General features: G+C 38.6%; 1 protein-coding gene across 2 annotated transcripts in view; it reads left to right on the top strand.

Moving 5' to 3' along the window:
* The window catches only part of PTPN12 (protein tyrosine phosphatase non-receptor type 12), a 54,173-nt gene extending 28,670 nt beyond the window's left edge, over window positions 1–25,503 (top strand). The window contains exons 3-18 of one of the 2 annotated variants that reach the window (XM_077338058.1): window positions 1,098–1,174; window positions 2,288–2,383; window positions 4,338–4,376; window positions 4,766–4,837; window positions 6,186–6,245; window positions 7,386–7,528; window positions 9,121–9,187; window positions 9,493–9,570; window positions 9,694–9,792; window positions 12,601–12,689; window positions 17,376–18,355; window positions 19,866–19,943; window positions 20,642–20,715; window positions 22,016–22,046; window positions 23,233–23,349; window positions 24,772–25,503. In XM_077338058.1, the coding sequence (XP_077194173.1) occupies window positions 1,098–1,174; window positions 2,288–2,383; window positions 4,338–4,376; window positions 4,766–4,837; window positions 6,186–6,245; window positions 7,386–7,528; window positions 9,121–9,187; window positions 9,493–9,570; window positions 9,694–9,792; window positions 12,601–12,689; window positions 17,376–18,355; window positions 19,866–19,943; window positions 20,642–20,715; window positions 22,016–22,046; window positions 23,233–23,349; window positions 24,772–24,833 (2,162 nt within the window). In that variant the 3' untranslated portion in view covers window positions 24,834–25,503. The remainder of the gene's footprint in view (window positions 1–1,097; window positions 1,175–2,287; window positions 2,384–4,337; window positions 4,377–4,765; window positions 4,838–6,185; window positions 6,246–7,385; window positions 7,529–9,120; window positions 9,188–9,492; window positions 9,571–9,693; window positions 9,793–12,600; window positions 12,690–17,375; window positions 18,356–19,865; window positions 19,944–20,641; window positions 20,716–22,015; window positions 22,047–23,232; window positions 23,350–24,771) is intronic. The other variant, XM_077338059.1, reaches the window with a different exon arrangement.
* The last annotated feature ends 230 nt before the right edge of the window (window positions 25,504–25,733 follow it).

Below are 25,733 nucleotides of genomic sequence, written 5' to 3'. Positions count from 1 at the left end.
CACATCTACATAGTAAGCCCTCAGCAAAAGTATATTGTCAGAACAGCAAGAATAAAATCCTTGCATCTTTGTTCATACCACCTTTTCCTTTTTCAATTCAGGCTTATTTAAAATTCTTTGTTGTTGGATATATTTTCCTTTGGAATTTACCATTAGAAAGCTGCATACTTAATAATACTTGCTGTTGAACAAGTACTGTGAACCTTAATGGAGCACAGTGGCATCCTAACCATACTTACTTGAAATCACCTTTTTTTGGCCTAGTTGTATGAATTTTGGATTTGTAGTAATTTGGTGTTCAATTTTACCTATACAATTGGTTTAGACTCTTGTTAATCTGAGCTGGATGGAAGTATTCTAAAATAAAAATAAGTTTTATCCAAGTGTTGTTTGTTTCTAAGGAATGTAGTGAACAGCTACCTTTGAACTTGAGGTCAGTAATAAAAAATAATCTCTAGAAACATGACTTCAGTCTTATCACTATAGTAGGTACGAATGCTGTTCTTGAAACAGGAATGAATGGCCAGAGTTTGGTGTAGCAGCAAGTATTTTCTAATAGAGAAAGTTTGTTTACCTCAAATCAAAACCTTTAATGGCATATAAAAAATAAAACCTACAGATAAATAGATACGCACATAGTGACAGTTACATGAACTAAAAAAATAGATAATAGTAATAACAGTTAATAAAAGGTAAAATTCCTCTATAATATATATATTCGCTAGGTATTTATTTACATCAGTTATAAATTTTAGTGACATGTAATTATTTCTTGCATCCTATTCCCCTGTTTTAACTGGGTAGGGGAATTCTTTTGTAGTACTGCAGCCAAATATTTGGCTACAGATTCTATGATTTCCATGATGTCCCTGGAATCCTATCCAAAGGGCCAGAAAACTTTACAGTCATAGCACCGATAAATTGCTGTCTAAACCTAGAGTGCAATGAGGAGTGGAGTAAAATTTGTATGTTTACTTTTTAAAATGGTTCTCTAAAGTATTGATCAGTATTACAATTGTTTTGTTGTGTAATGTTATGGAGAATGCCTGCAAAATATAACATGGAAAATAATTCTTCATAAATTTACTATCCTTTAGTTGACCACAGCAGAGTTAAACTGACTTTAAAAACTCCCCCACAAGATTCAGATTACATCAATGCAAATTTTATTAAGGTATGTATTTATGTAATTTTATGCCATAATTAAATTTTAAATATTGTACCACACTTTCCTTGATGGAGAACATGAACTGATTACAGAATGTTGCGTTTTTGTTATACCTGAACACAAACTAAGGAGGAAAGGGTATTCATAAAACCATGGATGCATGAATGAGAAGTCACTAGACTTGTACAAAAATCCTGGGGTCACAGAAGTTCATGCCTTAGAGACAGTACATCTGATAACAGTAATGTATAATAATAATGTAAATATCAGCACATCTTATCACTAAAAGCAAATAGGAGGCGGAAAGTTTGATAGTCTCCCAATAAGTAAGGGCCACAGTTCAGCCACACTTTCTTCAGCATTTGTAATGCATTAATACTCTCTCACAACAAATGATGCTCTAGTTTGTCATAATGATGTTGTGGGGGTTGATTGGTTTTTAATTGCTTTAAAATGTAAATTTATTTGTTTTTATTTGTTAGCCACTTTGGGGGCAGAAAGGTGTTATATAAATTTTGTAAAATGAAAACAATAATGGATATATGTAATAATAAGTTTCACCATATGGCAGTCAATTTCCATTGTCCAAATACCATTGGACAATAAAAGAAACCTCAGATGGGTGTAATAACTTCCACAAGTTTCAGATTTATGAAAAAAGTGGTGGATAGGTTTGGAAAAGTCAGAATAACCAGTTTCACCAATTATAGGAAGATGTAAGTGTCAGAAAAAAACCCAGAGGGTCAGATGTGTTACATTCGTTAGGAGAGCTAAGAATGTTTAACAGTGACTGGGCTTTAACAGTGAGTTTAACATTCTGTTTTAATTTGCTGGTTATATTTTAATGTGATTTATGTCATAACCTTCTATATTAAGAGATCGGTCTTAACCTCTGTTATACTCTGGAATATTTTTCTAGTGTTATTTGTCTGACTGGAGCATTACTCTTCCACTTTGGTCCTCCTTGAAAAGATTAACACATTGACATTTGGGATGTGCATCCTTAAGTAGAATCAGCCTTTGAATTTTTTATGTCTAAGGTGACTAGCTTATGTTATAAAATGTGCTTATATTCACAACACATCTATAACTGCTAACTACAGTGTGTTAAAATTTCAGGGAGTCTATGGGCCAAAAACATATGTAGCAACACAGGGACCGCTAGCAAATACAGTAATAGATTTCTGGAGGATGATATGGGAATACAATGTTGCAGTAAGTATTTTACCTTGCTATTCAGTTCTGTCATGTAAACATATTTGTAACAGCTGCCTTGAAATTTAACTACTCACTTATAGTACATCCTTGCCACTCTTTGGTATGCGTCATCTACTGCTAACCGTAAGAACAGAAAACCCTATCCTGCATGGAAGATTATAACAAGAAAAACTTTTAGTCCAGAAGATTGAATTGATAGCAGGCTGTCAAATTGTAAATCTTGTGGCAGTTCAAATAATGTAACTTTGCATTTAATCATTTTGGGAAGTATTACTGGCAAGCTTTTATAATTACTGTGAATATTGTACACATGGATTTCAGTTGCTTTTCAAAGTGTGGGTGTGGGCTGCTGTTGTGCATGGTATATAGTATACGCGCTGTTGGATGTTTTAAGCATAATATTTAAACATAGATAGATGTTGCAATAGCCTTTTGCATGTATGGCAACCTCACTTCCTTCCCTCAGAGGCAAGATTTTCCCTTTAGTTTGTTTCTCCCTTTCTGACTGAAGCAGTGATATTAACTGATTTCCTTCTTTTTCGAAGAACTATGGCTCTCCCACCCTATCAGTATGAAATTTTGCTACTGGCTCAGCCCAGGAACTTGAGAGAAGGCTCAGGATCCCCCTTAAGCTACTGAAATGGCACTTAAGGCTTTTTAAAGTTATAAGACAACAAAATATTTCAGTATTTCCTAAACACTTCCTTGAGCATATTTGACTCTTTTGGTTTCCAGAAGGCAGGGATACGTTATTCAGTATCCAGACTCCTTCACTAAATGCACCAGACCAGGGATCTCTCCAGTCTTCAGAGCTATCCCCTGTTTTAACTGGGTTGGGGAATTCTTGTCTCACTAGGGCCCATTATGCACGGCCGCCGAAACGGCGATTTCGGGTCACATGGAAAACGCGGAGGGGGAAGGCGCGACGCATACACGGGGCGGGGCGCGATGGCGGCAAAACCCAGAGTAACCGATTATGCACGCGCCGATCCGGGCGCCGCTTCTGGTTGCGCCCCGCTCACCCGGAAGCTGCGCTTTCTTCCGCGTTTCACTGACGCGGCTTTTTCGGCGGCATGCACCGAAGCTGCAGCCGGTTGCAGCCGGCTCCGTGCGTTATCCGTGATTTTAGTCGCCGCCATTCCACCCCGAATGTGCGCTAAAACCCCCGTGCATAATGGGTCAAGAAGATCCATCCCTTTTTCTTGGCTCAAATGGGAGTCTTCACCCATTCCTCCTCCGATCTTCCCAGTACTCCATGTGAAACTGCTCTCAGTCAGGGTTAACACAAATCCTTTCATTACTTAACCATTCTCTGTTAGGGCTTGACACAGACTCTGTCAGTATTGGACTCTTCTCAGTCAGGGCTGAAATCAGACTGCCTTCTCCTCAGCATTCAGCTCTAAAGATTTTCTCTGCTCAACTCATGCTGACCAGTCAGATCTCTTGGAGCAGCCAGTCACTCAAGGCTCTGTGACTCTGTGAAGCATTAACCTTTCACAATCCACCTGTTTATACAGCACTTATAAGATTTTAAAATGCAGTCAGTCACAACATGCTATTTATGTACTGACATTCTAATGTACTTCTCCTTAGATAATCTGAACACTTTTATTCCATCCTGCCATGGTAGAGCAAACCTTTAAAAAGGACACTGACCTGCAATTAAGGTCATTCTATCCATCATCCAAAGAGCTCAGGGTGGTATACCAGGTTCTTTTCCATCTTCCCTTTTATCTTTACAATAGTCCCGTGAAATAGCTTAGGATCAGAGAGAGTGCATGGGCCAAGCTCACTCAATGAATTTCATGGCCGAATGGGAATTTGAGTCTTGTGTATCCTGGTCAGACATTGGAATCACTCAAATCACACTGGCTCTTACATTGAGGAGTGCATGCACAAGACTGAATAGCATTTTGAAACTCTTATATAAATGTATATTTTTCTTTTCCAGATTATTGTAATGGCTTGTCGAGAATTTGAAATGGGAAGGGTATGTATGCTGGTTTGGTGGTATCTATGCAGTCTTTGGCAAATATTACTATTAAAGCAGTAGATGACCACAAATAATGTATTTCCACATGTTTTTTTTTAGAAATTACAAAATTAAAAGTTGATAGCTGATTTTATAGAATCCAGCATAGCAAGTGTTATGAAACCTATTGATGGTATGAAAACAGTATGAAATACAGTTGAAAATGCACACTAAACAGGATGACACTAAAACTAAGTCCAGTATTCTCAACACAGCCTTGTTGGCTTAAAATTAATAACATAAGAAATTAAATTGAAATCTTTAGAAGTAGATTAAAAAGTAAGTTAAAATGTGAGTATCTAAAATTTTATATGCTGATATAAAAATTATATGTTTTTGGTTAACAGAAAAAATGTGAGCGTTACTGGCCTCTGAAAGGAGAGGAAGGTGTGTCTTTTGGACCATTTCATATTTCATGTGTAAGTATTTTATGAAGGTTGTGATAACTTTATGAGCATCATTAGTTTGTAATTACATTAAATTGAAATTGTACTTCATGCTTACCACCTGCAGTTTTTTGATTGTTAGCAGTGTTGATGTAATGTGAAGGCACCACAAATTTACAAAGCTCATCATCATCTCCTGTGCAGCCCCACTTTAGGACTGCACATATGCTAGCCTAGTACAACAGGATCTTCTAGTTTAGGGGCTAATTGTTGAGGCCCATTTGCGAGCTATTGTGAATTCTTCAGGTTGTATTTAAAGGAAAACCTTAATCGCAGGTCAGTGTCCTTTTAAAAGCTTTGCTCTACCATGGCAAGAATCCAATTGTTACCCCACGGCACAGTAATGTTTGTATAAAAAATGCATTCAATGCCAGGCAAAAATGACACAGACATAGTCTGCGTGTTATACATTTGGTCCAGGGCCATAATATTTGCTAGCAATTCATGCCCAATATAGCGTCTAAGTTAAAATCTGTATGGGACAAAGGTTTTGTAATTGCCTGCTACACTAGCTGTCTCTTTTACATTTCCCTTCCATTCCCCTGATAGAGTTATAGCCAAGATCCTGTGTAGCAGAATAGATCTTATTCTGGTTGCCCTATTTTAACTTTGATAGATGTATATGACAGTTGTTTGGATCAGTTTTTCTTTAAGCTGCTAAACATTTTAAAACTAGCCAAGCATGTATTGAATGATTAATACATCAAACATTTGTTGATAAGTTGATTCTGATTGGACAAATTAAAGAACTGTGTTAGCAATTGATCTCCATTGTAAGATTTCAGGAAGGAAGTAAAGGCAGATGAGTAGAGACTGAAGAATTTAAGAAGGTCCTGAAAGACTTGAATGAAAGGAGGCTAGGATTGTATGAAGAACAAAACTGGACCTTTATATAGTAAAAATTAATTTTGTTTAGTGGTTTGTGGGGAACCACTTAAATAAGAATAGTGTCAGAGAAATAAGGACGTAAACTGGATACATCAGAAATGTACCCTCATCTAAGTATGGAGAGTATGCAAAAACTGGTATAACTTGGTAATAGTCTGATATTATATGGGGCAGACAAATCTGGCTTGTTTCAGGGATAATGTTTCTTGATCTCAGCTATTGTAATGCTGTAAATGGTATAAAACTTTCATTAAAAAAAACTTGTAGAGCAACTTGAAGATATCTAAGCTAATTTTCTCATTTCTAATTTCCTTTAAATAAGAGTGTTCCGATTTCTGCTTTAGAATGTATCTGAATAAATTTAATACTACCATTGTTATTCTTCTAGTGTATTGTTAAATTCCATTCAGATATTTCCTTATGTTTTGTTTAGGAAGCTGAGCAAGCAAGAACAGACTACTATATAAGAACTCTGCTACTTGAATTTCAGAATGTAAGTAGATACAAGCTCTCTACTCTTAGCCAAATCAACAACTGGCTTGTGTTAGAGAATTCTCTGGTATACTAAAATCTTGCATGGCATATTGAATGGTGTATAGCAGTGTTTTTGTAATTTGCGAAATTGATTGTGTTTTAATTTGGAATAATGCAAAGGTGAGTAGTAACTGTCCTGTGGCATGTGGCTGACTGCAGAGTTTGGATTATAGAGTTGGGTCAGGAAACCAGAATAACCATGTTGCAGCAGTGGAGAGGAAAGATTATTTCTTTAGATCATTTATCTCCTATACTTGCCCTTTGTGATGATTGGCTTGCTTTCATAGTAAATTTTACATGCAAAGTCAGCTCTCTTAAATAGTGATTGTGTGTGTCAGTGTCTTGGAACTGTATTGATTAAGGATTTGCTTGCTTGAACTAATACACATCTGTAGAGACTCAAAAGATATTCATATTTCTTATTGACAATTCCAGGAAGGCTTTGACCACACTGCTGAAGGCTTTGAGGCAAATTTAGCTATCATGGTATTCATAAGTAACCTTCAGTTGGGTGCTAATTACTTAATATATTCTTGGTTTTAGAGTTGGCATACTCATTTCTTCCTGGAATTATTTAAAATCCTATGGCATGAATTGGACACACTGACCTATATCATATCTGCTATTTGTAGTGGACCCTGACCTTAATAACCCAAGCTAGCCTAACCTTGTCACATCTCATAAACTAAGCAGGATAGGCCCTGGTTAATATTTGGATGGGAAGGGAAGTCCATGGTTGCTATGCAGAGACAGGCAATAGCAAACCATCTTTGAACCTCTCTTGCCTTGAAAACCCTATAAGGTTAAATAAGTTGACTGCAACTTGAAATTAAATGCACACATCATGAAGGTAGTTGTGAGTTCCTGCATTGTGCAGGGGGTTGGACTAGATGACCCTGGGAGGTCCCTTCCAACTCTATGAGTCTATGATTCTATGGTAGTGGATGCTTGAAATGTCTTCCGTGTAGCATGTCACTTGTGTGAGAGTTTATTTATATTTCTAAATATTTCCTTAGTCACATCTAGTCTGGTTACAAAAAGTGATCTTTTAAATATATACAAACATGTAATATATTACCTATAATTTATTTTCCTTTAGGAAACACGTAGGGTGTATCAGTTTCATTATGTGAACTGGCCTGATCATGATGTTCCTTCATCTTTTGATTCTATTCTGGACATGATCAGCTTAATGAGAGAATACCAGGAGCATGAAGATGTTCCTATTTGTATACACTGCAGGTACAAAGTAAATTTTTCATGTCAGTTATGGTGGAATTTCAGAAAGGAGCCTGTGTCATTCCCCCCACCCCCGAGTTTTATTTGAGAGTTGTTGGGGTTTGAGCTTTCTTTGCATATGTAATTTCAGTACTGCACATTCATCCATCTGACATAGTTTAGGAATTCCTAAACTTAGATCATGCATGAAGAATGGAGAATAAAACAGCAGTATATCCTACCAGGTGAACTTAACATGTGTGTATATATGTATAAAAATCAGAGGAATGCCCTTTTAATTACTACAACACTGTATGCATAGCACTGGCACATATATTATAGTTCAGTGAAGCATATGAATCCTGTTGCAGTAGGGAATAGCCATGCAGAAGCTTACCGTGTAATCTGTGCTGCCCTTGAGATTATGCATTCACCTGTTAATCTTTGTATAGTCTTCACAGACTTGCTGATAACTTCTTGGGTTTCATCTCTGGTACTTCTTACTCTTCTCCATTTGCTCATTGCAGTGAAACCTTCCAAGTTGCATGCAGTTGCACAGACTTGTAGTTTAGGGTGGGGAAAATAGACAGAAGTCTAGGCTGTGTGTGACCAGAGAGGCTGGTAATGATGGACAAGCAAAATGTAACAACTATTTTATCATAAAACAAAGAAAAATATGTAAAAGAATGTAAAACAGTATATGCTGCTATCCCTCCTGAGTCCTTGGAACACCTTCATGAAACTGTTACAGGATACAAATGAAACATTGTCACAAAATTCAGCCTGTATCTTAGCTTGTCAGGAATAGTTCCATTGATTCTAGTGGCTCTTTTGACCTATTGTATATTAAAATTGTACTGTCAGATGCATTCAAATTCTTTCCCATTATTGGGGTGGGGTAGGTTCAGGTAGGTACAAAACCTTGATATTGAAATTGGGAGACCAACCTGTTTTATTAAGTTGTAGCATAAATGTAAGTATTATTTACATCATTTATAGTTTGCCTTTCTCACTCAAGGCAAATTACACAAAGTGAGTCAATACAATTGACGAGATAAACAATATAATACAATTAGGTTTGTAGAACCAAATCAGAAACATAAAATCCAGAACTGAAGCAGAGCATAATCTAATATATGTATAAAAATGACACATTAAAAGATAGAAAAATTACATAGTAGGTTCTTAGTTTCAGTAAGCTAAACACAGTAGCATAAACCACAGTCCCTAATAATTTATCCAAGTTTCATCAAATTTATGTGAGTATTGAAAACTTATGGGATGCTGTATATTTAAACTACTTGCAAATGGTTTTCCTCCTTTATGCTTGACAGTTGGTGAAATAAAGTGCATGCAGTTACAAGCTGCCAATTAAATGGACTCATTGGGAGTTAATGTACCATTGTTTTCTATACTGTATACACAATAGACAAAAGTTTGACTGTGTCAGAAAACTACTTTGTGGACTGGAGTCAATGTGCTTTTGCGATGAAAACAAAGACTTGTTTACCCATATCATTTTGTTATGTTTCAAGTGTGCAATATATATGAAAAATACTGAAAAGCAGATTTAAAACTTCACTGAATTGTGTTCATTTCCCCCCCCCCCCCTATAGTGCAGGGTGTGGAAGAACAGGAGCCATCTGTGCCATAGATTACACATGGAATTTGTTGAAAGCTGGGGTAAGGCGGATTTATAGCAATCTGAATGCTGCAAAACTAGGTCATCTTAGCCTGTGATTAAAGGAGAGTTTTATAGGGGAATACAACATGTGCAAAACTGAGACTAATTTGGAAATGAGGTTTAAGCTGGGCACTAATATATATTCATGTATAACTGTACAGTGACTCTGGATGGTTGGCACACAGTTGCAATATTAAACTTTCAGCACCTGCTAATACTAAAAATTGAAGTGTTCTTGTGGCTTTTTAGATGGTATTTTAAACCAAGTCCTTTTGGAATAGTCATTTTCCTTTCTCCTTTACAGAAAATACCGGAGGAATTCAATGTGTTTAGCTTAATTCAAGAAATGAGGACACAAAGACACTCCGCGGTACAGACTAAGGTATTACTGTCTTTGCTGCAGAATTCCAGTAGAGGACTATGCTTCACTGTTTGTGGCAAAACTATCTCTAAGCCAGTGTGTGTATATTTTCTGTTAATCTTAGTCTTTGTCATGTGCATACAGGAGCAGTATGAACTTGTTCATCGAGCCATAGCACAGTTGTTTGAAAAGCAACTGCAAAAATATGAAAGCTGTGCCAACTGGAAAATCGCAGATGGGCTGGTATGTCACTTTATTTTCATTAAAACAAATCAGTTGTAGAAATTCTTTAGTATTAAATTTTATTGTGCTTTGTTTTCACTTTTCTTTTGCTGTGAAAAGGAAGTACAAGCAAGTTTATTCCCACTTAGGCTCTATTATACAGTGGTATCAATTAATTTGGAGAAATCTTTGAAGCAAAGAATGTAGTTTGGTAACTGAATACTATTTAACTGCAGTTATCATAGCCAGAACCCATGTCCTTCATCCCTTCCAGGCATACCAGCAGAAGAGGTTTCCAAACATGTATCAGGGTGAATCTAGCGTTTCATATATGTTAGCATATCTCCTTCCTCACTGAATGTCAGGCCTGGGGAAGGAGGGGGGCTTCAGGAGCATCTCTTTTCAGCCTCATGACAAGTTACTGTGGGAAGGGGTAAATAGAAAGTCCTAGTGCACCATAGACTGGTAATGGGTTTTCAGATCCTGATTTGGGCCAGTTAGTTTGCTGTGAAATGAACTTTTCTGACCTTATGATACTTTAATATTGTACAATATCAAATACAATGAATAATGTTGAGATAATAAATGAAATGTTTGGATTTGGCTCTTTTTGGTGGGTTTGCTCTGGAACAGGTGGTCAGTTGCATAATGTGTAGACCTGGATGCATGTTACAAATGTCTGTGTACAGTAAACTATTTAACAAACTGCAGTTGTCCAAGTATGACCAAATGGGAGTGATCATGTGAAATATATGTCTGTTCTGTTCTAGTTGTGCTTCCTTGGATTTCTTAGACAAACTCATTGCTGAACATTAGCAGCCTAGAAGGTTGTTGCCTAATAGCCCATTTAAGAGGCTGGCTAATCCACGCAAAATAACCACAAGCAGATAAAAGATTAATTGTCACTTGGAAAGTATTTAAAATAAAAATGCCACATTAAAAAGCTTCAAGAGGCTTCTGCTTCAAGAGGTTTCTTCAAGAGGTGTCTGCATCTTGGGAGGTAGACATACTTTTCTCTTGGCTAAGGAATCTTCTTGTGCTTTAATTATAAGGCATGTTGATTCTATGCCATTGCTAACAGTTCAATTCTAAACCTGTATCCTCTCATCAACCTAGCAATGGCGAGTGACATTCTCTGGCAAAGGGTCGTCTCATGGTATCTGTAATGGGGAAAAGTTCAGTTTCTTTTCTCTACTCTGTTCATAAATTTGTGAACTTCTGCTAGGTCTTCTACCATGTTTGTTTTCTAAAGTAAAAAGTCCCTAAATGTTAGTCTTTTCTCAAAGAAAAGGTTTTTCATTTGCTTGATAATTCTTGTTGCCCTTTTCTGTAAATTTTCTGATAGCAGTCCTTTTGAGAAGAGTACATGGAATTCAGATGCATCCTCACCTTAGCACAAGGATGTTATAGTTCTGTTCTGTTCATTTCCCTTTCAGTCTCTTCCATAATAATCTTTAGAATTTGCTGCCTTCACTGCAGTTGCACAAAAAGGCAACAACTTCCTTGTGCTGTTCACATAGTGAAATACTTTAAGATTTTTCTTTGCAAGTAGCTGCTAGTTCAGACCAAATTAGTATATATGGCAATTTGGAATTTTGCCCAAATGTGAATCCTTTAACACTTATACTGAGCTTCATTTGCCATGTCACCTACTCATTTCGTCTGGGGAAATTCCTCCAGGCTAACTGCTTGCTACTTTGTGAGGCAGGATGATGGACTAGATGGGCCACCAAGATGATCCAGCAGGGTTCTTTTTGTGCTCAAAGTGCTCATAGTCCACTTTGAGTTTCTGTCACCTGAAATAATATTTAATAATTTAAAAATATGGAATAATTAAATAGTGCCTTTTGCAATACAGTTTTTGAAGGCCACATTGCTTCTTTCTGTTATGAGATCTCTCCCCTTAACCTCTATTTTCTGCTTCTTGTTTTTAATTTATCAATACAGGAAGCAAAGGATAGAGTTTATGTGGAGAAGTCTCATAACTGAAACATACTTAGAAATTATATCTTTAATGTTTATTGTTGTTTACTTAGACCTGGCATCAGGCTAACTAGCTTATACTATCATTGATCTCCTCTAAATCCCTCCTTAAAAATTAGTATGGAATTTGCTACTTTGCAGTCTAGATTTTAGTCTTAAACTGAGGAGCTGTGGCTCAGTGGTAGAGAATCTGCTTGGCATGCAAAAGTCTCAGGTTTAATCCCTGGCATCTCTGTGCATTATTTTAGGAGGTAAACAATTTTGTATGAGTTGTTCACCATCTGCTATATGCCATCCAGGCCTAGTGATGAGATAAAGCATATTTCATGATGTCCACACTGAAGAAATACTCAAATAGAATAGTTAACACTCTAACTTTTACAGTTACATGGATTTCAAATTATCAAGCTAGGGGGAAAAAGTGCATTCAATTATTTGGGGGGGGGTTTTGCTGTCAAATAATAGCCGATTTATGGAAACTCCATGGGGTTTTCAAGGCAAGAGATTTTCAGAGGTGGTTTTCCATTGCCTGCTTCTTTGTCGTGACCCTAGTATTCCTTGGTGGTCTCCCATCCAAATATTAATCAGCGTTGATCTGACAAATTAGACTTTCCCAAGCTGTCCAGGTCAGGACCAAATTGGGTCTTAGGCATATTAAAAAGATTTCTTCACTGAGTTGTAGACCAAAACTATTTATGGTATTTATGTTACATGTGATAAGACTTTATTATTGCATTTTTTTTCATTCATCTCCCATTCTTAGAACTTCGGTTTTGGTAGTGTTTATTAGTAAATGTGGCTTTCCGTCTTTGAATAAAAGTTTCTGGGATTTAATTTTTTTGGCAGAATGAAGTTAGCACAGAGAACCTTGTTAGCGCTGGAGATGTCGAGAAACAGGATTCTCCCCCACCAAAGCCACCTCGGACACGCAGCAGGTATTTAAATTTAGTTGGAGCAAGGTGTGGTGAAATAATTTGTCATCCACAGGTGTCTGTAAAGAATCACAACTTTGGGATGTAAATATGCATAATATTTGGTTGACTGCCACAGGTTAAGCTGTAATCATCTTCATAGGCAGGCAAAAGGTTGCAAGTCAAGTTCTTCTAGCTAGTCTAATTGGGTGTGGACAATGGCCTTTCATATGTTAATTGTGGGTAACAAATAGAACAAAGGAACTCATCCCTTGGCACCAGGGTTTCCTTGTAACCATTGGAATAGCAATTTTTCTGGAGACTAGCCTTCATATAGGTTGGGATTGGGAAGGGTCTACAAGGTTTAAAATGAGCCTCTTGTGGCGCAGAGTGGTAAGGCAGCCGTCTGACAGCTTTGCCCATGAGGCTGGGAGTTCAATCCCAGCAGCCGGCTCAAGGTTGACTCAGCCTTCCATCCTTCCGAGGTCGGTAAAATGAGTACCCAGTTTGCTGGGGGGTAAACGGTAATGACTGGGGAAGGCACTGGCAAACCACCCCGTATTGAGTCTGCCAAGAAAATGTTAGAGGGCGTCACCCCAAGGGTCAGACATGACTCGGTGCTTGCACAGGGGATACCTTTACCTTTACCTTTTACAAGGTTTGGACTTGTTGTTTGTTTGGACTTGGAGGAAAAGACTGGGAAGAAGGATTTTGGAAAGGCCATTTTAGGAACAAGAGAAGCTTGAATGGAAAAAAAAGACTGGTTGGGAAAAGCAGCCTTAAATATGGCCGGAAACTTAAAGATTGTTCTGCTTAGCTCTTAATTTGCCAAGAAAGTGATAGGTTTAAGGGAAAATAATTCTATTTCCTGCTCCTTTTATTTTTCCCTTTGCTTAGTAGTTGTTAAACAATTTGTGCTAAACTGTATGTTCCTTGTTGTGTATTCAGTGATTGTAAGCACGTTAGTTTTTCCCTTCTATGAAATTGGCATTATGGTGGTCTGCCCTCATCCACATAAGCCTGATTTGTCCCATGTTTGCCTAGACATAGAGTAATTCATATTCAGGAAAGAGCTGTCACCTGTCTAAGTGAAATTCCCAAGGTTTTCCCTATGCCTTGGATAATTTTGAGTAGGTGATCAGGAAGGGCAGCTGGTGTTAATAATTTCAAGGAGAGTGTTTAAGAAACAAACAGCTCACTTTCCAGAAGGGTATCTGGCTGTGGCAATGGTAAAAAGCGATCTTATTTCTGTGTATGGAATAAAGCTGGAGAGATTTTTTTGGCTTGGGGCTAGCTAAGTAAATTCCATATTCCCCCTGAGACAGAGCAAGGTTCCTGTAGGGCCTCTTTTGTCATTTGCAGGAAGCAGGTGGACTCAAGTGGATAGCTGTGTTGGTCTAAAGCAGCAGAACAAATTTTGAGCCCAGTGGCACCTTTAAGAACAACAAAGTATGAGCTTTCCTGTGCATGCAGACTTCCTCAGATACAATGCACTTGACTTGTAGTTTGCTGAGTGATAATGTCATGCAAATGCCACTGGACTCAAAATTTGTAAAGGAAACAGCTTAACAAGGATCCATTAAATTTCTGTTGATGTTTGGAAAGCTGTACAAATATTATTGGTATGAGACACTAAAATTGGCATATTATTTTTCTGTTTATATCCTGGCAACATTTTATGGGATGTTGAACTTTAATACTACATTGATGTGGGGTTATTGTTTATTCAGTTTGATCTAGTCAGATGTCTAGGAATGCATTCTTTAGATTTCTAGACAATTTCTGCATTTCTAATAATCTGGTTTTAGAGCTTTGGGTTAGTCTTTCTATACACTGTTTTAGCAATTTATACAACCGAACTGACATTGTTTCTTGATGGGTTTCAGGTTCCTTGGTATCTTTTAATAACTAGTTTGTTGCTGGATCATGGAACAACTGTCATCATACACCTAAAAGTTTGATTCAGATTCTTAGCAGTTGTGAATACATTGAAATATTCCTGTAGCCAGATCCTACCCATGGAGACCAAAACACACAATATTGCTATTGTCTTTTTTGCACGAAAGGGACAGGATGAACAGCAGTAGATGTTACCTCTTGAAGCAGGAAAAACAGTATGGGTCTGAGGGAAAATGCCCTGAGTGTGATAGCAGCAGACAAGAAGGTTGGAAGGACACACAGAAAGAGGTCGGGGGCCGCATGCTGCCCACAGGCCTCAGGTAGGAGACCCCTGATCTAACTGATTCTGAAACATGTGCTGACAGTTTATGATGACTGTGTGTTAGGTGATGTACATTATGTGCATTATTGATGATGATGGTTATTGATAATGAAGTTCTGAATGTATGGAATCATTGTCTTCACTATTTAGCAAAGGTTACTTTACTAGTGGTTGGAGCCAACTGGCTTTTCCACCACTGCAATATGATGGAGGGGGGTATTTTGGCTCACTTCTGCGTGGCTTTTCATTTTTATCTGTCCAGGTCCCAGAATCACTGGCCTTTGCATGGGTCAAAAGGGCTCCTCTTGAACCAGTGGAAATCTGACAGGATCCTACTTGTTGGCTTGTAGTTTGCTGAGTTAATGCATGGCTTGTTTTTGTTGTCATTCCTTGGGAATCCATAATTTGTTGAAAGTGTGTATCAGTTATAACACATTGAAACTTATGGGTTGGATCATGTGATCCATGGGCACAAGTCTCGTCACTCAGCACAAGTCCCTTCTACCATCAGGAAAGTTTGTTCTAGGAGGTTGCACAACCTCTATGGTATTAAAGCCATGCAGTCGAGAGACTGCATTGGAAACAGGGAAGTGAGTAGAAAACATTTTTCCTCATCTGTCAGCTGCACTGACAGAAGAGACATGGAAAAGATCTGTGACAGTGCCCTAGAGTGATGGCTCACAGGATCCAACCCTATTGAAGAAAACTTGTAAGTACCAAAGCTGTTGGACACAGAGAGGCTGTGGAAACCCTGAGCTGGTGCCAAGAAGCAATTCTGGATACAGAGCTTAATGAGGTTAATCCTGATAAGATGGTGAATGGAAGGTCTGACTGAGGATGCAAGTTGTCACCCGGTCTGGATGAGGTACACACTTCTTGAAGAAACACGTCTGTGGTTTCGGTGTGCTCTTGCATCCTGGTTGACTTGTAGATAAGCAGGTGGCAGCTGTGCCCAGCTGTACCTTTTCCCAGCTTTGACTAGTTAGCTAGCTGTGATCTTTTTGTTATAAATGCCATGGTTACATCTAGATTAGTTTATATCAGTTCACTCTATGTGGAGTTGTTTTGAAAAGTATTTGGAAATGATGTAGAATGCTGCCACCAGGCAGTTGATTGGGATGGGTCTTAGGAACCACATGTCTCCAATTTTGTGGATTGTGGATCTCTACACAAGATCTCAATTTTTCTTGGCAAAGAGTGCTACTGCTGACCTATAAAGCCCTGCTTGGTTTGGGACCAGTGCACCTGATGAATCCCCCTACTGCCTTATGAACTTATGCAGCCACTTTGGATATTGCTGGAGTGCTCCCAAATTCTGAGACCAGGCGGTTGGCAACCCAAGAGAGGGCTTTTCAGAAACTTTTTCCCCAGGGGGATTCATTTGCCCCCTTCTATTGCCATTTTTGACCAGTGGGTGAAGACTTATTTTCATTTGGTGTTCTTTTAGTGTTCCCTTATTTCTGCTCAATGTTTTACTTTTTGTTTTTATGTTTATGTATGTGTATTTTGGCTTTTTGCTAAGAGCCTCTTGTGGCGCAGAGTGGTAAGGCAGCCGTCTGAAAGCTTTGCCCATGAGGCTGGGAGTTCAATCCCAGCAGCCGGCTCAAGGTTGACTCAGCCTTCCATCCTTCCGAGGTCGGTAAAATGAGTACCCAGCTTGCTGGGGGGTAAACGGTAATGACTGGGGAAGGCACTGGCAAACCACCCCGTATTGAGTCTGCCATGAAAACGCTAAAGGGCGTCACCCCAAGGGTCAGACATGACTCTGTGCTTGCACAGGGGATACCTTTACCTTTACCTTTACCTTTACCTTTACCTTTATTTTGGCTTTAACTGGTTTAATTATGTACTTTGGTTTTAGTGATTTTGAAGATGTGTATTTTTGTATGTTTTTGAATCTGTTAGCTGACTTGGTGGGCCTGATAAGGGCAGAAAGGTGGGGTATATATTGTGTCTATGTAAGCTAACAGAGTTTTTCATTATCTGTCTCCCCACCCCTTTCCAGAAACTGACCTGAGCTAAAACTTACTTCACATTTTTCCACATGCTGCCACAAGAGGGTACATTCCTCTCAGTGTTTCTAAAACTTAAATTTCCATGTTTCATTCTAGAATATAAATTGCAAAATTATTGTAGCATTTGCTTTCTGCTTTTTGTTTAGTCTCTAAATACCTTTCCTTGTGTATGTATCTCTCTTTTTATCCTTCCCATGGAAAATACCTTTTAGGTATTCCTTTTAAGTGTTTTTGGTCAAATCTCTTATTTAAATATATTTCCTGGTACTATAATATCTGGTGTTTGCTTTATATTTATTGTATTGTGAATCTTCTTGAACATTACTGCCGTAGTATGGGTAAAATACTCATTTTAATAGCTACTCTGGTCTGTAGAAATGCTTTGCTAGCTCCTGTTAACTCTGATAAAGTAACTTGTATAATAAGCATGCATCAACACCAATTATGGGGAACTTACACAACAATCTGTTTTAGCTGCCTTGTAGAAGGAGATGTTAAAGAAGAAATTCTGCAGCCTCCTGAGCCCCATCCAGTGCCACCCATTTTAACTCCATCGCCGCCTTCTGCCTACCCAACTGTCACGACTGTGTGGCAGGACAATGATAGATACCACCCAAAGCCTGTCTTGCACATTGTTTCTTCGGAACATCCAGCAGATCTGAATGAAAACTACTGCAAAGGAACAGACCATTCGGGAAAGAATGAACTGTCTGAATGTGTAGAGAAGAAGCTGGAACGCAACTTGAGTTTTGAAATTAAAAAGGTACCTCTTCAGGAAGGGCCAAGGAGCTTTGATGGCAACTCTCTCTTGAACAGGGGACATGCAATTAAAATTAAAAGTGGTTCCTCTTGTGCACTGGGTAAAACATTTAAGCCACAGGAGCAAGGCTCTGGAGACACATCTGTTGATACCTTGCAAAACTCTGGTTTGGAAGGCAATATGCAGCCACTGAATACAACTGTAATACCTTCACTGGAAGGACATCAGTGTCTTATAGGTTCTGATGCTGTGCAGAGACCAGACTGTTTGCCTCTCAAAGAGAAGGGACATGCTCGGTGGTCACTACAAGGGGATGAAAATGTACAGCCCAAAACAACACCAGAAGACCTACAGACAGCTGTTTTATGTCCTGGTGTTAAAAATCTGTCAGTAGTATCAAACTCACCACCTCACATGGATTCCTCTTCCAATGAATTGCAAAATTTCCATCATACAGCTGTAGTTTCTGGTAGAGCCCCTCTTTGTTTTACAAATCCTCTGCATTCTGATGATTCTGATACGGATGAAAGGAACTCTGGTGAAACCAGGTCTCAAAGCATATCTAATATTTCAACTGCAAGTGCCACAGTTTCTGCAGCTGTGAGTACAGAAAACATTTTGGCTAGGAAAGTATTGCCGATGTCCATTGCAAGGCAAGATGCTGTAATTCCAGTGCATTCTAGTGTCAACAAAGGTAAGCAGTTCTAGATTTTACCAATATATTATTTACCTATATTATGTTGATTTTATTTTTTACTGGCTTGGAAAAGATATTTAGAACTAAATTGTACATATTAAAACAAAGGCTAACATGGCTTGGCGGATAAAACCTTCAGTTGGAAGCCTAATTTTGGGAGGCCTAATTTTGGTTGCCTGGTTATCATGGCATAATTTAATGTGTTTGCAGAAGTCTTACCTCTTCTATCAAATCTCCAGCTGTAGAGCTGAAGTAAGAAAAATAAGATGTTCAGGGCAGTTAAACTAGTATGAGCGCATTAGTATGGATGAAGTATATTGATCTGCTGGCCACTCTATTGCAGTGTCTATTATTCAAGGTATAGCATAGTGGCCTATAATCCAGCCATATATTTGTAGAAGTTGAGCAGAGTCTTTCCAAATTCATCTCCATTCTTGCAGTCCCTTCCATACTCTAGAAAGATTATTCCAGAGTCATGGGGACCTGTATAGAGGAATAGCTGTATGGGTAGGGACACTGCTGAGAGTAAAAGAAAGGGGTGAAATCATCTCTCCTTTATCTTACATCAGCAGAAATGTGCTTGTGGAAGACACAGGCACATTTGATAAAAACCAAAAAGGATATTCTCTTTCTCTAAGCAGTCACTTATTATTAATAAATATATGAAGGTGTTCTAGAAACAGCTTCCTTTAATATCTAATTTTTGTGGGCTGCTTGCTGCTATGCAAAAACCCTTTACAAAGTTGGAATGCTTATTAATTAATGTATAGTATATTCTGCCTTTCTGCCTCACCAAGGTCACCACGTTGGCTAACAATTAAAAGCACAGCTTAAAAAAATTATAATAAAGATGATTTAAAATGAAGAGTAAAATATCTATGCTTGTATTATACTGTGAAAAGAATATTCAGTAACCCATTTGTTATCCTTATCCATGGTTCCTCTATATATTTGTGAATATATATTTGTGAAACAGCCTGGGGGGTTGAATAGCTGGCTGCACCCTGATTGGCCCTGCCCCTACAGCTCCTGCCCTCCCTCCCTGGACACTAGCCATGTTCCTCTCAGATGCACCAGAGACAGAGAGAGACACACTGAGCCCTGCCAGACCGAACACGAGCCCTCATTCCCTCCTATCGGTCCTGCTGTGAGGAAGGCAAAGAGAGACACAGAGAGAGCCGCCCCAGCTGCGACGGAGGGAGGGAGAGACAGACAGAGAGCTGCCCCAAACTGCACACCAGCCCTCCTTCCCTCCTACAAACCAGCCCTGATTAACCTTGCTATGCCTCCTGCTGCGAGGCACATCGAGACACGCAGTGAGAGGGAGAAAGACACAGAGAGATCTGCACCTCCTGGTGTCCCCTGGGTCCTAGCGCCCATTGCATTCCTGCTTGCAATGGGCTTTCTTGCTAGTAAATTATAATTTTGATTTATGATGAAATGCTTTATTATTTTGTTGCAGCTTTGATAGTTATTTAGCGTGCCTGATAATTTTATATGGTTTTAGATGATGGTGTTAGTGAAGACTCCTCCCCTCCTCTTCCAGAAAGAACACCAGAGTCCCTTGTGCTTGCAAGTCAGCAGAGTGAGTTTAATATTTTTGTTTAGCCAAAACAATGATATAATTCTTGTGGGTAGTTCTCCATTGTGTAATGGATTTGTATAGATGTGAAAACAGCATATTATAGAAATCCTATATATCCTATATATATATGCTGTGGATTAAAATATATATCACTTGCATCGGGCACATTTGTCTTCAAGCCTTTCATTGGATATGTTGGAATCTGATTGTATTTTCTAAATTGTATAGTTCATGCACTAGCCTTGTTTAGACATTGGCCAAAGTTATGAGCCAAAGTAATAACCATGTACTCTAACCACTTTGGTTCCAGTTATCTGGAAGAATGGTGGCCTTTAAATACTTCAAATAAAATAAAAATATTTATTGGCCTTGTAACTTTTTTGGTTACCAGTGACATATTCCAGCAAGAGTCCCCATAGTATCCGTGTGGCAGCATAGCTCTGCCCTCTTTCAGGCAATGTCGCAATGCATGTGGAGTTGGCCAGTTATCCACTGCTGTCTTAGTTACTGTCAAAAGCTTATATAGGAGAATTAAAAGCCTAGTATCTATATCTGGGTACATAATTTTAAAGTTTCAACTACTAATTTTGATGGTCCTCCAGAAAAGTGTTCCCTGTATTTATAATTATGTTGAATATAGCAGCATATTTACTGAAAATATTTGTAAATGGCTTTCCTACTCACAACCTTGCCCAAAGCTGTTTTCTTTCTACAAGTTGCTGAATGGAGCTCATTACAAGACCAGAAAACTTCTGAACAAACACAATGTACAGTAAGTATATGCAAGTTCAATGGTGGGAGAAAAATGTTCAGAACATTCTAGTTAAAAATATAAATAGGCAGTGTTTAAAATGATGAAACATTAACGTATTCAAAGGATAACCATCTACAGTATGGCTGTATTCTGTGATAAAGTGGCAAAGAACGCTTGCTTCCTGTAGCAAAGAGCTGCCCAGGCTCTTTGTTGCCCTCTGAGCCCGCTTCGTAATGCTTGCAGTTGCTAAAGCCTTCACAGTAGTAATTACCCTATTATGTTAAATATGAATCTAGCTGCTATTTTGAGGGGAATGGGTAACATAGATTAGCAGACAGGTTACTGAAGCCTATATTGGGATAGAATAGCTGTCATTGTTTTCTAACAGAAACTTCGGCAAGTGGTATCTCTTGACAAACTTAGAATACAGAGGGGTTAAATCATAGCTTTATAGTTGATTATTATAATACATCTTAATATCATACTTTGACTAGATTAGTGGTGGATAAATATGTTGCTGGGTCAGCTTATGTGTTTGGCATTTGGAGATGCTTGTCTGTTGGGTCCTAGGCATCATGATGGTGCAGAAGTTTGAAAACCAATATATATTGCATGACTGGAAAATGGCTGACAGTGATTTGTAAGCTGATTCCCCCCATTAATATGATTATAATCATATAATTTTGGTATCTGATGTGTAGATTAAAATACCTAGGTGACTGAAACAGCCAGGTGGTTTTAATGTTGAGTATGGAGGTTGGTGTTTAGGACCATTGCCTAACTTTGAACTAAAGCAGGGGTGCTGAACATTTTGAGCCTATAAGAACCTTTAGTGTTGGGCACAGCCAAAAAATGGCTGCCCTGGGTGGCAGAACCAACCACAATGTCGAGTATTCGTATGTCTAGTAACTCTTTAACATTTCAAGAAGAAGTTCTGTTTAATAGGCTGCTTTTTAATAGCAGTGTTTTGTTCTAAATTATTTTCTTGCATAGACACCACATATATCTTCAGTCATGCAGAGAAGATCTGTGTGCTGTGGTTGCAAGTGCTACCAAAGCAACATTTTAAAACTGCTTCGTAGCCAGTCAGCTTTCCAGTAGCCAGTCAGGAGCCAAGTTGGGCAGTGGTCCATCAGCTTTCTTTGGCAAACACCATGGTGCCTTGAGTGGACTAGAGTGTCATTGGCAGAAAACAGGCAGGAAATTATTTTTACATTTATTCCAGCATTTGTGTAATTATCATTCGGTGACAATTCTTAGGGTAGTTTGTAGTAAAAACTTACCTTGAGCCAACCTTTCCAATACTTTTTTTTAACAGGCATTGAAAATGGCTGCAACTGCACAGCCTGGTAAGTGATTCATCTTTCTTTAAAGAGACAAAGAATTGAAAATAGGATGTTGCAGCACTCAAAATGGGGTATCTACTTAATGAGTTAGATGTGGCAAAGCTTTTAGATCCATGTAGTGCTGACTAGGGCTGTGGCCGGTATGTAGAAGGTGGTACAAGGTAGGTCATATATAGAATCAGATTGCAGAAATTAGCAGTTAATTTGGTTAACAAATAAAGGGCTGCAGAGTGGGATGCCTGTGTACTACAATGAAAACTGACACCTTGATCCAGAAATTTCTTGTGCATGTTCAAGTATTTGCATGCGCTTTCCTGCATGCTATATACTCATCCTACAAGTGTGTTCTTTTTCACATAGTGCAATGGTTCTCAACCTTGGGGTCTCTTGGCCCCTTCCATGGGGTATCCCCATTGCTGACCACTGTGGCGGCAGTGGCAGGTGGCAGAGGCAGTGGAACCATGGCACTTGCTGCCTCCATGGCACCTTGATTGTTGTGCATCTGCACCTATGCATGCCACACACACGTGCCACTGCTGGGGTCACAGCACCAAAAAGGTTGAGAACCGCTGATATAGTGCATTAGAAGCCATTCATGACAAAGTAAGGTATGACATCCTTGTTTGCCAGCTGTGTGTTTATATGCGTGTGTGTGTGCACACAGGGATACATTATATTGTTTTTAACATGAGACTCCACAGTATGTTCAAAATGCACGCACCTAGTCATTGAAAGTGAGGGATTCATGTTTTAAGGAACACTGTATTCATGCTTTGACAACAGAAGAGACTATTGCAGGTTGTTAGTGAAACTAGTGTGTTTGCTTTTTTTTTTTTTTTACAGTAGAGCAAGTGTTTGTGTAGTACCTTCTGTTGGAGTGCAAGAAGTTTTTTTACTAATGAAAATAATTCGGATAAATCTGGGTATTACCTAAAATATTGCTTCAACTACTGGAGACAAAGGATTGGATCCAAGCTGTACCTACAGCTTCTACCAATCTGCACTTTCTGCTACAGATTCTTTGATGTCATTCTTCAGTGTATCCCGCCCTCAGGAGCAGCATTTCATGAAGATCAGTGGGCCGCTGTGGAGCTAGGATGGGAGAAAAAGTCCCATTCAACTTATGAATGATTTTATTTTGATCCAATACAACAAGCTGCAAAACTGAATTAATGAGTCTATTTTGCAGATCATCCTGAATTGGAAGACTCCTCACAGACTGACAGAATACCTCAGCCTTATCTCTCCAGCCCTACAGCTAGAAGAGAACCTGCTTCAGAAGTTCCAGCTGAAACTGCAGCAATTGGTAAACAAATCAATCCTTAGTGCGTAACAAATCCTTACTGCACAACAAAGTTTGAGTCCAGTGGCACCTTTAAGACCAATGAAGTTTTATTCAAGGTATAAGCATCACTTGCAAACACAGTATCTGAAGAAATGTGCTTGCACACAAAGGTTACACCGTGAATAAAACTTTGTCTTAGAGGTGCTACTGGACTCAAATGTTGTTTTGCTACTTGAGACCAACACAGCTATTCACCTGAATCTATCCTTGCTGCATGTATTTGATCACTTGATAAAATTAATACATAGCTTCTGGTGTGTACAATGTAGTACAATTTAAAAAAGACATATACTTGATTAATGCACTAGGAAAAAACCCTACACTAGGTAGCTGCAAAATCTGCCTCTCACAGCAGCCAGATGTACACTCCTCATAATTGCCAAAAACTTTGCCTGGATGCATAATCATAGCAAAACCATAGTGGTTCAATGGGATATATAACTAAGTATATACCCTGAAGAACTAAACAAACACCAAACAGACATTTGTAGCAAACAAAATTTGTAATTTTTTAGAACTACAATATTATTCTAATTGTAAACGATAAGTGAAATATAAGGATACAGAATGTACTGTTTTCATGTCTGTGTGAGGCCCATTATGCACGGCCGCCAAAACGGCGATTTCAGGTCACATGGAAAACGCGGAGGGGGAAGAAGCGAAGCAAACTGCATATGCATGGAACGGGACGCAATGGCGGCAAAACCCAGAGTAACCGATTATGCACGCGGCAACCCCGGCGCCATTTCTGGTTGCACCCCGGTCACCCGGAAGCTGCGCTTTCTTCCGCGCTTCGCTAACGCGGATTTTTTGGTGGCGTGCACCGAATCTGCGGCCGGTTGCAGCCAGCACCGTGCGTTATCGGTGATTTTAGTCACCGAATGCGCGCTATTCCCCCCGTGCATAATGGGCCTGAGAGAAGTGTTCTTGAGTGGGGATGAGCATAAATCAGGAAAACCAAATTTGGGTTTGGGATCTAACCCGAACCCAGCTGCTCTGCTGAACTGTTCAGGATATTCAGGATTTTTTGGGAGGAGGGGGCAGTTCCTTAGGGTTCTAGAGACTCCAGAATTGCACGGCATCTCCAGTTGACTCTTCTACCTGCCCACCAAAGTTGGTGAAAATTGGACTTTTAATTACATTTTTGGATACTTTTTTTGCTTTGCTTTTTAGTTTAAAACTTTGTGAACTCAAGATCACAGCATCTTTTTTTCTGTTTTGAGAACAGTACAGTCTAGTGCTAATTACCACTTTAAAAAGATATTTGTGTCCATGAGGCTACTGAAGGGTCTGTTTAATGAGCTTATTTGAGGAGTTTTAGTAAAGTATTTTGAGTTCTGTAAATCTGCTTTACAAACATGTCACTTTAAAAAATCTTTTTAGGTTTTGGAAATCGCTGTGGAAAACCAAAAGGACCAAGAGAGCCACCTTCAGAATGGACATGATGCAAGAATTAATGGACATTTACTAAATTTTATACTGGAATACTCAAGTGCCACTGAACTAGATCACTAGTATCCCATTCTTTATTTTTGGGGTGGGGGGAGAGGGACTAACACAGTGTAGACACAACTACACAATGGTAATCTGTAGCTGTACATCCACACAAATCTTAAATATTCATAACAGTGGATTCTAGTATTGCAATCTAACTTTGGGGCCATCAACCTGCCTTATTACACTTAGTAGCAAGTATTACATAAGGTTTATTTTGTTACTTCAAGTATTATTGCCTTAATGTCCTTTTAATCCTGTTACACACTGTTTATAGACATATTAATATAGTGAAACTTTATTGAGTTTATGGAAAACTTTTTTGCTGATGTTTGATTACTATGTACACTTTATTTTGTATATGTACAGGGCAAGCAGGTATATAATTTGATAAAGCTGCAATCATAAAGTATTAATTGAAGGTGTAAGAAGTCTCTGCATGACCTAAATTTTTGTGTACCTTTATTTGTAAATTATTTGCCCTACTGTTAGTAAATAGCTCCGTTAAAAAAAGTGCTGGGCGCACATCTGGAACTACAAGATAGCAGAGATGACAATTGTAATACATTTTGTAAATTGTAAACAAAGGATATTTTTATATTATATGCTGTTTAACTGTCACTTCTGATTTGTCCTGGTTTTCATCTAGTTATATAGAGTCCATAAGTGCCTTGAAATACCAGATTTTAGCCTAAATGTTTACTGAGACAGCATACCATCAAATATTCAAACTATGCCAGTAAACAAGAACACTTAAACTCACTCTTCAATTATTCTTCATGGTATGTTTTAACTACGGAGTGTAGAAGAACTTTCTAGAAGAGCATTATTTGCTAACACCAGGTTTATTG

The sequence above is a fragment of the Paroedura picta genome, chromosome 5 (assembly GCF_049243985.1).
Source record: "Paroedura picta isolate Pp20150507F chromosome 5, Ppicta_v3.0, whole genome shotgun sequence".
Lineage (NCBI taxonomy): Eukaryota > Metazoa > Chordata > Lepidosauria > Squamata > Gekkonidae > Paroedura > Paroedura picta.
This window is presented reverse-complemented; position numbering and strand designations above follow the sequence as displayed.